General features: G+C 34.0%; 1 protein-coding gene across 6 annotated transcripts in view; it reads right to left on the bottom strand.

Moving 5' to 3' along the window:
- LOC118192366 (plexin-B-like) overlaps positions 1-13744 on the bottom strand; it is a 447998-nt gene that overhangs the window by 30521 nt on the left and 403733 nt on the right. For all 6 annotated transcript variants that reach the window (XM_085818164.1, XM_035363312.2, XM_035363314.2 and 3 more), the window contains 5 exons: positions 12992-13125; positions 10773-10832; positions 7783-7857; positions 7581-7647; positions 5528-5674 (listed from right to left, as the gene is read on the bottom strand). In XM_085818164.1, coding sequence (XP_085674290.1) covers positions 5528-5674; positions 7581-7647; positions 7783-7857; positions 10773-10832; positions 12992-13125 — 483 coding nt within the window. The remainder of the gene's footprint in view (positions 1-5527; positions 5675-7580; positions 7648-7782; positions 7858-10772; positions 10833-12991; positions 13126-13744) is intronic.

Here is a 13744-nt window from a genome sequence, read left to right as displayed (position 1 = left end):
AAAGCTTTCATTTGCACGAAATTCAGCTTGCTTGGTCAACCAACCATGGATATCCTAGGAATTAAGATCCACTTTTAAAGGGCAATATGAAGAACGAATAGTTAAAAAAAATTTTTTTTTAATTAAACAACTTATCTAACAAAAAACTTTGTTGCAGGCGTGGCCAAACTATCAGTAATTATTGTACTGAACAATTAACTTCATTTTTTGAAGACTATTTGGAATTCGTTTGCACAGGAACTAAATAGTCAATTTAGTTACGCTACAAACTTTTGAATAGATTCAAAAGCACACACCTGAATCTTCAATAAAGGTTAGCGCGCCACCTTCCCTCGCATTAAATTTCCCAGAAACTGTATTGCTGATACTCATTCTGCTTACTGGTAGACCTTACCCGTATAGCAAAGCTCATCTCCAATACTTTTACAGTTCTGACATAAAATTAGTAATACAGCCCTTGTTTAGGTAAACTCCGGTACTTCTTTCTTTCATACATCAATTATTAAATATCTGGTGAACCTAAAAAGTTATGCGGTTGGTACTTTTAGGTTAAAATAAAATACGTGAGAGGTTTTAAGAAGAAAAAGCAGTTGCCTTAAAGTAACATAAAAATTAATTTGCCTCTAAATAACAAATAAAATAATAATAATAATAATAATAATAAAACTGAAAGATCTTTCAGATTTTATATTACGCCCAAAAGTGCGCTTTTTAACGTTTTGCGTGTTATCTTTATTTATTAAATATCACATTCTTTGCCCTTAAACCACAAATTCCATTTAACAGCAAAATCGCAAAATATTTTAAAACAGCATATCTTTAGAATTTCCGATACGCAGTCTCGCGCGCTGGAGATAAAAATGTTGTTTTCCTTACAGTGTTGCCATTTCTCGCCTTGAAATCGTTGAGTTTGCTAATCAAAAGTTCGTTAAGTTTTAAAAAAAAAATTGAAATAGATAATAAAACAAATTCAAAATTCGAGCTTCCAAGTGCCCACATTCGGTTGAAGGATTAAGCGATTCAAAATTTGATGGCTCTAGGTACCGTTGCTTTTTCACAATGAGGGGAACATTCATGCAAATTCTTCATTATTTAGTTTCTTTAAATATAATACATGGCGATAATATTTGGTGGCAACAGTCTGAAAAGTGATTCAACACAGAAAGTGAAGCGACGCAAAATGCCGTTTTGAGACTAACAGCCCTTTGGGCTAAAAAAAAAGGAACGACTGATTTATTTTTTATTTATTTATTATTATTATTTTAAAGATAATAGTGAGAGCTATTCTTAACTGTGACTGTAGATTTGTTAAAAGTTAAAAGACGATGCCATATAAATTACGTTGAGCAATTCCCGGCGCTAGATAGCGCATACTTTCATATCATGTATCATGAAAAGTTTCCCAGAAGCTGAAAATTAATTACCTGTGGCTTCACGTTAACACCAGAAACAGATTAGCTAAATAAATATCATTTAATCTTATTTAAATTATTTATTACCCTGCTATTATAATATAGAGTTAAAAACTGGGCGTCATTTTATTGCCGCCTTTGAAAAGGGTAATTCATCATTACATCACGATAAGAAATACACTTAATAAACAGAAGTGATTAACGTCTCGTAGATTAATAGTTATGATAGCCGGTGATCAGATGATCTCGACCGCTGTGTTTTCTCAGTAATTTCAAATTTCGTTTTGCTACCTTGTGCGAAGTAAAGGAAGTACTGTAATTGGGAAACATTTCGAATATCATATTTCAACGGAAATATCCATTTTAACCATTGCCGGTTCCGTTTGGACTTTTCAGTCCAAAGGGGCAATTTTCCCAGAAGAACTATTAACTTCCTGTTTAAAAATAAATATCGCAACACTTGTGAAAAAAATGTTTGCTTTGTAGTAAATAACCTTAAAAAATAAAAAAAAAAAAAAAAAAAAAAAAAAAAAAAAAATTTAAAAAAAAAAAAACAAAATCTGAAATGTTTCAGATTTTAAATTACGTCCAAAGGGGCGTTTTTTAACATTTTTTGTGTTACCTTTCTTTATTAAATATCATGTTCCTCGCACTTAAACCATAAGATCCAGTGCAACAGCAATATCGCAAAATAGTTTTAAAACGAGCATATCTTTAGAATTTCCGATACAGAGACTCACGCGCTGGAGATAAAAATGTTTTTTCTGCACAACGTTGCCATTGCTCGCTTTGAAATCCTTGAGTTTGTTAATCAAAAATTCGTCAAAGTTTTAAAAAATAGGAAATCGATCATAAAACAAATTTCAAATTTGGTCTTCCACATGCACATATTCGTTGGAGGATTACGTTATTCAAAATTCGATGACTCTATGTACCGTTGTTTTATCACAATACGAGAAATATACATACATTTATGCAGATTTTTCATTATTTAATTTCTTCAAATATAATGCAGGACTCTAACATTTTGTGGCAACAGTTTGAAAAGTGAACCGACATTTATGAGTCCGACGCAAAATGCCAAAACGGAACTAATAGTCCTTCGGGATTCAAATCCCTTTGGACTAAAAATGCAAACAGGTTTATTAACTTATTTTGGTTATACTAAGTTCGGATAATAGTCACTTTACCTCCACTAAGTTCGGATAACAATATGTCTCGATCAGAGTCGTAGCTCAGGTTTTCAGCGCCCAGCGACAGCTGAAGATTTTGCGCCCCTACTGCTTGCCAAGAACGGGAAACATCTAATTCTAAAATTTCGTAACATCAATTTGTCGTCCCTTGGATGCTGCGCACAGGAACAGATGTCTCCTTTGCCTCCCAGTAGCTACGTCAATGGTCTCGAAGCTAAGAAGTTTGATTATTTAAACAAGTCTCTCATCCGTATGCTTCTCGTTCTCATTAAGTCCGACTGTATTGTACTCGCATGATAAATCCTTTCTATAATTGAGATAAGTATCTTACTAATTTAGCAGAAATTATGCAAAGACGTCTATCAAAGTGGACTTCTATTTAGATGACATCCTATCGACTATCTCAATCCCACACCGGTTCTTTTTATTACAACCAGTCACAACGCCAGAAGCATGAGACCTCCCACTGCTTTGTTTAATACGAATGCAATGAATAAAAAGGCGGGTTCGCCGCAAGGGACGCCTTCGATGACGCAATGTGTCATTCAAATGACAACAACTTGATCACTCATGCGGAAGAAACCAGACGAGCTGAAATCAAACATTACAGCAGTACGGAAAAAGAAGCCTTTGAGAACTTTTTGCTTCGCTATTCAGCTCCAGGTGAATGAATAACTTAAAGATCTCTTTTTTATTTAACGTCATTCGAGCATACGCTGCACGAACGAGACAACTACAAGCAGTTTGAAGTCATAGTATGGGTATAAGATATGATATAAAATATGACAGAAATTTTAGACGATGATATAAAAAGAAATGTCCTCTTGTATCACGAAGATGCATTTAGAATCGGACAGCGGTAACATAGTTATGGTCCTGCGTTAATTCAAGTATTCAAGAAATCTCTAGCCGTCCAACGGTTCAAACTCTATCAGAACTAAGTATTCAGTTGCAAATTAAATAGTATGCTCCTGAAATACCGTATTTACCTGCGTATAAGACGAACTTTTTCCTTTGAAAATAGGTCTGCAAAACGGGACGCGTCTTATACGCCGACACTCAGTTTCTGATTACATTTATTTCTGGATTAATTTTCTCTATTCGGAGTTACGTGATTTTGAATAGGTCAAAGCTTCATGGGATGGTGCGAAAACAGGGATAGTGGTTAAATCATTTAAGAAGTGCGGCATTAGTAACGCCCTGGATGGTACAAAGGACAATTTGTTGTATGAGGACTCAGATGCTGATTTAGAAGAGCTTTCAAGTGAATCTTCAGATAGCTCCGGAGAGCATATTTCACAAGTGCACATCTGTGCAGCCACCAAGGGAGTGGTTTCTAGGCTGGACCAATGAGCATCCAGTAATATTTCTTGTCAGGTCACATGACCTTTCGCGTGCTTTAAGACTTAAGCAAGATGGTTGAAAATATTCTGCCACGCAATTTTCTGTACAAAATAATTAAAGCATCGTCGTTTGCTTCTGAAACTTTTCATTGCGAAGTTAGATCAAATATAGGAAGTTATGAAGATTTCATCACTACCTGGTTGAAATAAATACAAACACATGTTGGATACTTCGCAAAAATATCGATGTGAAATATTACTTAATAAGTGGTATATAAGATGAATGAAGAAATATGTGATAAATATCTGAGCCCAAATGCAATCTTTACATAAAACTATGCGTATGAGAAAAATATTGACACCAATTATATATGTAAATAGAAGTCAGCACTTTTTATTGCAGTCTATAACAATTACCAATGCAGAATTTTATTCAAAGTGAACTTTACTAATTTGCATTCGTATACATTTAGTGCATTAAATTTCACATTTAATAAGTGCTCACTCTTAAATGTACTGTCTACACAAGAAATACTCATCAAACAGAGTGAATTTATCGTTTTCACAACGAGTATATTCAATTTATTCACATATAATTTTTAATGTTAACAGTGGATATAATCAGATCATATGTGTTCTGAATCTTACACTTTAAAAATCAAAAGAATGCAAGCATTGAAATAAGAAAATACTAGATTAATCGTAACACTTTCAGTCATTCTCAGCTTAATTAAAAAAATATATACATTTGAATTCTTTTAATCCACATAATAATATGCCGTGAACATAATCTAATATTAATGCGTGATAAAAATCGCGAAAGTGAAATGTCAGCAATTAATCAAACTCAGAATACGAAAGCACTACGAGATTTTCTACTATTACGCCATATATTTATAACTACGAAACAAATTAAATTAAAACGCAAACAACATACGCTCACATGCACGAAGATTTAGCGTCATAAGAGCAATGGCAGCTCATTGGTCCATTTTCGAAACCCCTCCCTCAGTGGCTATGCTGATGTGCACTTGTGAAATATGCCTCCGGAGATGAGTGTCTGGGTTTTGACGAAGAAGATTAAAAGGTGTTCTTTCCCAGGTATTTGCAGAAAGTATTACTTTGTATTTGTATTACTTTATATTTAAAATACTACAAATTCATTATAATGATCAGTGATAAAGTTTTATCCTTCAAAAATGTGCATAAACAAGGGGGTGGGTCTTATAGGCCGGCGCGTCTTACACGCCGGCAAATATGGTATTTATTTTCTTTGCATATATGAGTATAACAAGTGCCATGGACAACGAATGAAACTAACTGTAATAAATAATTGATGATTTAGCACTGCCGATATCTTTCAAACTATTTAAGGAGATATGTAAACAGAAAATGAATAACACCAAGGAAAAAAATCACAGCAGGCCTTCAAGTTTGAAATAACGCAGCTCGCCATTAAAAATGAAAAGAACATACAGTTAGAATTTTAAGTGTATTCTTGACTATGGAATTTTATTATTACAAATATCTATATATAGTAATAAAGTGATAGCTGAAATCAAATTTTGTAAGTACTTACAACAATAGAATAGTCGATCTGTTCCCTGAGAAGCCGTTCTTCGGATAACGAATAACGGGCGTCGTGAGTGATGGCATCCACAGGACCCTTCTCAACTTGATGCTTGATGGCACTAAACAACAGAAACAGAGAGCTGCCAGCTTCATTCTGTTAACGAAAGAAGGAAATAAATATACTTCACTTAGATCAAAAGCATAATTTATTGAAGAAGATGTAATGAAACAAGAACAGAATAATTCAAATAACAGCCTAGATGTTTTGTCCATAAATGAAGGAAACTAGAATCAGCATACTTTGAAGACATATTTAGAAAAGCAAAAAGAAAATACGAAATTTTAAGCACAAATAATAGAACGGAAAGGAGCAGGATGTTCTTATCTCATTTTCCGCACCTTTCCCTCTCATCGCATTACAACTGCCCTTAAAAAAGAAGTGTATTTTAAAATCGATGCCATCGCAGAACCGGAGATTTTTCCTAGTACGAAATTACTTACGACTTATTCCCTTCCAAATTACCAATTTAAAATTGGAAGATCAATCTTTTTAATTTGTCGATTATTCAAAAAACATTTTTCTGCGTTTTATTTAATACATTTTATTTTCTTACAAAGACAGCTCCCCCCCCCTTCTGGTGGTTCTGAGATTAAAAGGCTGACTTAAAATCAATAGTGTCGTCAGCTTTGTTCACACGACGCGTTTGTCGTCATAAAACTCCGTTCAAACGATGGTATAAATGTCATAAAATATAGGTTTATAAAGCTCACGGTGGTATAAAGGCATAAAATGCGGGAGTCCCTTTCAGACCTGCTAGACAAGGTATAAGTCGTAGCCAATTACAAGAGCTAAATCTGCGCATGCGTGGATGTGTCTACCGCTTTCCTGCTCTGTTTTCCTATTCAGGTTTCGCGCGTTCGTTCTAATTGGTCGACTCTTATATCAAGTCGGCATAAAGTTGTAAACTTCGAACTTTATGCCAAAGATCCTAAACCAGTTCTTGTGACGTAGCAACGAAGGTCGGCTTGAATCAGCTTCGGCATGTATACCACCGTCTGAACGGAGCCTAAAGCTGTGTGGTTTAAGGCATAAAAGTCCTAAGTCCATTCACACCTGTTTAGTACGATTTTGCTATATCCAGTCTCAGAAGGGAAAAAGCTACGCATTCCTAAATGTGTAGCTGACTTATCGAAACCGTCGACCGATATTTGCTTCGTTGTGATTAGTTCGGCTCTTATACTAAGTGGCATAAAGTTGAAAAGTTAGAACATTTAGGCAAAATCCTTAAACACTAACTTTCTGACCTAGCAAGGTCTGGTTGCCTAGCGGCGAAGCTCGGTTAGACCACTTACGATTTTTAACCACCGTGTGGGTCAACGAAACTTTAGCATTAAAAATATACATTGCACACGAAAATCGGTAAAAATTATCACAGGGTAATACTTCACAAACGTTGTTACTGACAGAAAATATGTGCTTCGTATTTTAGAAATTGCATATTTAACAATATTTCTATAGTCTAATTAAGTATTTAAAGCTCACGGGGGGTGAAGAAACCGCAATTCTAGATAAGACCGGATGAGATTAAGTACGTGGGCATTAATTCAATACCGCAAGTCTAAGACGTAGTCTATAAAAACATAAAAGTAATCACTTTCTGCATTTATAGTAACCTCAAACTCAACTTGTGGCCAAAAGAAGGATTACAGCATACCTAAGACTTCTTTGTAAAGAGTAAATCGTGTTATTTACAAGTTTCTTCAACACTGCAAACCACAGTTTTGTTGTTTGTATTTAGACTTTTATTTAACTTCTCAAGAAAGACTGCAAGATTCGGAATTTAACAAAGAATTTCGACGGCGGAATAGGAATGTCGGCAGATCAAATAAATTTCATTCGATACGACATTCTAGTTTCCTTTTCGGTGCACTAATGACGTGTACAAAAGAAACAAAATTCTTCTTTTCGAACGTCCGGTAGCGGAATCGTGCATTTTTTTTTTTTTTTTTTTTTTTTTTAACCGAGTCCAGACTCTCAGTCCCTTAACGAGAAAACTCACCTTGAGGTAGTCGTACATGCTCAGGGCCATCCAATTTGTCAGCATCTTCTCCACAACGGACTCGGTCCTAGATAAAAAATAAAATAAGGCCTTCGTCAGTATCGCTAATTACGTTTGAAGTCGGCGAAAGTATAACGAGGGCCAATTAAAAGTGACTTAACGGCCCCTCCTAATTAAGATAGCTGAAAAACGCCCTTCTTACCTTCGTAACATGAGTTGAGGGTGCTTGGTGTTCACCGATTTTTCTATCAACTGCAACAGCAAGGCCCGCAGAACCCTAGAATAGAAGAACACACTACATGAAGCATCCAACTCATCGAATTTCATCCAAGAGAGAGAGTCGCGCATGTAGTGACACTATAACTTTTTAATTTTATTTTCTCTGCACGCTCATTAAAGTGGACACCGAATCTTGTTTCGAGGAGTAATCGAGAGGGAGTAACAATTCCGGACACATGAAACCACCAAAGCGAAATTTTACGCACAGGAAAATATAAAAGCGGTGGATTCTGGATTAAGCCTAACGTTGCCATTAGAGCTCTTTAATTTAATTCAGAAATGTTAAAGCATTTATGCGTCGCATCTAGATAATGAGCGAAAAGATAAAATTCGAAAGGCCACTTCGTAAAATATGATTAATAAAGTTGGTAACTAATTTCAGTTTAGCGTACGGCCAAGAGTGCCTCTAGGGCAACAGGAAAAAACTTACTGATATGGACTCAATTACATCAGTCAAAAGGAATTAATTATAATAAGAAAATTTACAATATTTGTATTAATTTAATATGCATTAAATTGTATTTAAAAGATAAATAGAAACAACAAGAGATGAGAACTTGAACGTCATAGCTTTGTTTATACGTTTGTCGAGTCAATAAGTTATACATCGTAGGTGAAACGCGAAAAATGTGCAGTGCCCTCGCCGAGATTCGAACCCCGGACTTCCCGAATACGCGTCAAGCGTACTTCTAGTTACATCACGAAGTCATGCGAAAAGGTGGCAGAAAATACCTTATATACTCCCCCTTTTAAAGGGCGACTAGCGATTAGGGGACCTAGTCGCCAAATCTTGGTGTTGATGAATTATTGTCCACCACCCTTTTATCAGTCCTTTTTAAAATTTTGTCGAACCAAGGGAATCGTAGAAATCCGTAATGCCATCGGCGAGATTCGAACTCAAGACCTCCTGAATATACGTCGAGTGGGCTCCAGTTATACCATGAAGGAACGGAAGGAGAAAATACCTTATAAGCTGATTATAAAAATGTCATGTTACCAAAAAGTTCTTATATATAGGAAGCAGCGGCAAGGATTTTATTAAATGGTGTTTACAAACGTGCAAAAATAATTTTTATACTCTTGTTTAAATTCAATCTACCGATTATGCTAAACACATCAAACAGTATTAATTAGACTCTTTTCCCTAAAAAGGTTTACTATTAATTCTTTTAAAGCAGTCAAGCCTTCTGTAACTTCAAGTGCAAGTGCTTCAGGTTGATAATTTTAAATTGAATATAAGATTTTCTATTTCCATATAGTTAATATCACATTATTTAAACTACAGTCAAAACGAAAGCAATATAACAACATCCTTTAATCACTATAAAATTCTCTTAATTTCTGCGGCAAAAAGTTAAAATCATAAAGTTCCTAAAAACTATATTATGTTACAATTAAAATGTACACTCCCATGATTCTGCTCGTGAATACAAATTGTCATAAGTCTTATTTTAGAGTTATAATATGTATAATATATATATATATATACACACAGTTAAAAGTCTTTAATCCGGACTCGTCAGGACTTCGGCGATTCCGGATTATCGGTTTTTTCCGGATTATAGTTTACCATCAGTTTAAATATGGTAAGATGGCATGCAAAAATTATAAAATTAAAAATATGAAACCCTAATTTATGAAATAAAGAGCAATTATGATCTAAAGAGTATCAAAATTTACGAAAAAAAAGCTTAATATTTATTTTTTTACTTTATTAAACATTTCTTTCAATGTAAGTTGTTTAAGTTGCTTCGTTTTATGTGCTAATACTTTCTCTTTAATTCTATAAACAGACATAATTTCTTGTTCAGTTACTTAGTTCCGCTGTTCAAGTCCTATAATTGCTGTGTCGAGAATACGTACTAATTTGTCAATCGAAATTTTTTCGTTTTCAATAACCTCTCTGTCACTTTCTTCACTATCGGAAGCGGTACATCGAAACATGCTTTCGCTTTGTAAATGCTTTGGCAGTTCCAGAATCGGAAACTCTTTTTGACATAATCAAAAGTTCAAGCTTACTTTTTATAAAAGTGCTCTAACAGTCTGCAAAAAATAATAAGACGGATCCAATTAGAAGATTAAGGAACAACGCAATTTGGAACATTAACTGAAATAGATAATTAGATAATTTTTGCCTAGCTTATACCGTCCGTTATACATTAAACGCGCATGCGTAAAGGTATTATATAGATAATTAGATAATTTTAGCCTAGCTTATACGGTCCGTTATACATTAAACGCGCATGCGTAAAGGTATTATGCGCATGCGTGTAGCTTTGAGGTCCGGATTATAGATCATTCCGGATTATGGACGTCTGGATTAAAGACTTTTGACTGTAATACGTAATACATAATACATAATATCCTATATATATATATAGTCTTCCTTCGTGCTTTATTTCCTCTTTTTCTCTGGATCAAATGAATATCTTTTCACGGTGTTATTCATTTTCTTGGCCTATATCCCTCATAGATGGATGAAACAGAACCCTTCCAAAAGTAAATTCCGTAACTCTGGAACAGGTAAGCAAAACTTCGCTTATGTATAGATTACGGTCATTCAAAGATTAAATGGTATGATCCCATTTCTGTCTTCCACAGATCGCCTATGGATCCAAACAACGACGGTATGAAATAAAATTCTCCCACAGTCATCCAAAATTATATGAATTTTTATATGCCTCTGAATAAAATCAGTACTTCTTATTTTTAAACAAATCTGATAATAATATTGTATTTCTTAAGCTTATTGCTGTGTGTTTCTTAATTCGTTAATCTTCATGTAGTAATTTAGTTTAAAATAATACGCCGGATAACAAACTAGTTTGTACTTAACTACATTTACAATCTCGCCTGATAAAATTTCTCAAATAGGACTATTTTAAAAATTCATATAAGGAAACGAATACTTACTCGGTGGCGTATTCCATTTTTTCCATCAGTATAACCATTAAAAGAGAAGCCACATTAACCCTAAAAGAAAATAATCATATTAGCATTAACGAAACAGCACGTATAAATATGAAAATTATTCATTTCTTTAATTATTAAATTCAGAACATTTTTTATAATTCTAAATACATCTTTATTAGCAATATATTGAATCAAAACTAGATAGGATTTTCGGCAGAGCTGAAAAACAAAATCTAACTCATAAAGATTTACGATCCTCCAGTTTGTCATGCCTTTAATATGGGCTATGAAGTTAATTCACTAATTTTAGATCTTACAAAATATCATGCAGCCATCAATAAACCAAAATTTTAAATCTATAAACGTATAATTTTCCTAAATTTAAATGCAACAACAGAAAGCAACTTAAATGCGAGATCATTACCAAAAAATCATTACCGTATTTGACGGCATATAAGACGCACTTTTTTTCCCTAAATTTGGTCTCAAAAACGTTACCTGCGTCTTATACGTGAAGGTAATTGTATTCAATAATTGTTTATTTGGCTTTTACGAAACGTGAGAACTAAAAGAAACCACGCTATTGAAACTTTTTTCCCTTGTGTGTGGCCGTCTAAATAAGGGTGCGTCTTATATGCCAGTGCGTCTTATATTTGACGGCATATAAGACGCTCTTTTTTTCCTACATTCGGTCTCAAAAAAGTTAACTGCGTCTTATACGTGAAGGATACAGTCTTATACGTGAAGGTAATTGCATTCAATAATTGTTTATTTGGCTTTTACGAAATGTGAGAACTAAAAGAAACCACGCTATTGAAACTTTTTTCCTTGTGTGTGGCCGTCTAAATAAGGGTGCGTCTTATATGGCAGTGCGTCTTATATTTGACGGCATATAAGACGCTCTTTTTTTTCCTAAATGTGGTCTCAAAAAAGTTAACTGCGTCTTATACGTGAAGGACACAGTCTTATAAGTGAAGGTAATTGCGTTCAATAATTGTTTATTTGGCTTTTACGAAACGTGAGAATTAAAAGAAACCACGCTATTGAAACCTTTTTTCCTTGTGTGTGGCCGTCTAAATAAGGGTGCGTCTTATATTTGATGGCATATAAGACGCTCTTTTTTTCCTAAATTTGGTCTCAAAAAAGTTAACTGCGTCTTATACTTGAAGGACACAGTCTTATACGTGAAGGTAATTGCATTCAATAATTGTTTATTTGGCTTTTACGAAACGTGAGAACTAAAAGAAACCACGCTATTGAAACTTTTTTTCCTTGTGTGTGGCCATCTAAATAAGGGTGCGTCTTATATGCCAGTGCGTCTTATATTTGACGGCATATAAGACGCTCTTTTTTTCCTAAATTTGGTCTCAAAAAAGTTAACTGCGTCTTATACGTGAAGGACACAGTCTTATAAGTGAAGGTAATTGCGTTCAATAATTGTTTATTTGGCTTTTACGAAACTTGAGAACTAAAAGAAACCACGCTATTGAAACTTATTTTCCTTGTGTGTGGCCATCTAAATAAGGGTGCGTCTTATATGCCAGTGCGTCTTATATTTGACGGCATATAAGACGCTCTTTTTTTTCCTAAATTTGGTCTCAAAAAGTTAACAGCGTCTTATACGTGAAAGACACAGTCTTATACGTGAAGGTAATTGCATTCAATAATTGTTTATTTGGCTTTTACGAAACGTGAGAACTAAAAGAAACCACCCTATTGAAACTTTTTTCCTTGTGTGTGGCCGTCTAAATAAGGGTGCGTCTTATATGCCAGTGCGTCTTATATTTGACGGCATATAAGACGCTCTTTTTTTTCCTAAATTTGGTCTCAAAAAAGTTAACTGCGTCTTATACGTGAAGGACACAGTCTTATAAGTGAAGGTAATTGCATTCAATAATTGTTTATTTGGCTTTTACGAAACGTGAGAACTAAAAGAAACCACGCTATTGAAACTTTTTTCCTTGTGTGTGGCCGTCTAAATAAGGGTGCGTCTTATATACCAGTGCGTCTTATATGCCGTCAAATACGGTAGCTTAAAAAGTGCTTTTAATTTCATAGAATTTTATCAATACAGCAGGGCATAGTACCAAATTATATGCTTTATTCTATACTTTCAAATTTAGAGCCCGAAAATAATTTACATAATTTAAATAAACATACGCATACATAGTTTTTACATAACTTAACTTTCCGTTTAAGACAGCTAGATAATGTCTCACCTGTCTCTGAAACTGAAAGATTTCTGTACTTCCAGCGTTTTGATGAATGTCAACAAGAAGCCTTTATTATTAAGTAACTGTTCGAATTGACCCATAGCCATTTCACATGTGCTGTACATCCCATTTGCTCGCAACTAAAGAAAAAAAAATATGCAACAATACAGGGAAAAATAGAGTACATTACTAAAAATTATATTTTTAAATTCTCCAGTTCGATTAAGATTTTAATAATTCAAACCCTTACAGCAGAAAAACAATGATAACCAAAACTCAGTTTTTTTCTGAGTACATGAAAATGAAATCTATGAATCTAGGAATCAGAAACATTTACTAAAGTTTGGTCTAAGATTTACAAAATCACCTGTGGTCTAATATTTATGACTTAATTTGTAACTCAATTTACACGATATTTACTTAAATGTTAAACTGACTCTTTTGTCACTTAAATTTGCCTTTTTTAGGAAAGAAAACTTTATGATTATCTTTGCGATTTGCCACTGTCTAGTCCAAGTAATAGCATTAACTTGATAAAAACATTTAACAATGCATAATAATACATAAAATTATCAATTTTATTACAAACTCTTTTTAAGGGCTTGCTTACAAAGGAGTAAGTGAAGTTGATTGTTTTAAAATTAACGAAGCGATAAAGCTACTTGAAAACAATACAAATTTCATCCGAAGACTAAGGCTTCCCAAAACGAAACATAACAGGAACTCAGCTTAAACTAGGAAGTCTTCGAATAGTAAAAT

This window comes from Stegodyphus dumicola, chromosome 6, assembly GCF_044657685.1.
Source record: "Stegodyphus dumicola isolate Sdum_Otavi_A_Nest chromosome 6, ASM4465768v1".
Lineage (NCBI taxonomy): Eukaryota > Metazoa > Arthropoda > Arachnida > Araneae > Eresidae > Stegodyphus > Stegodyphus dumicola.
This window is presented reverse-complemented; position numbering and strand designations above follow the sequence as displayed.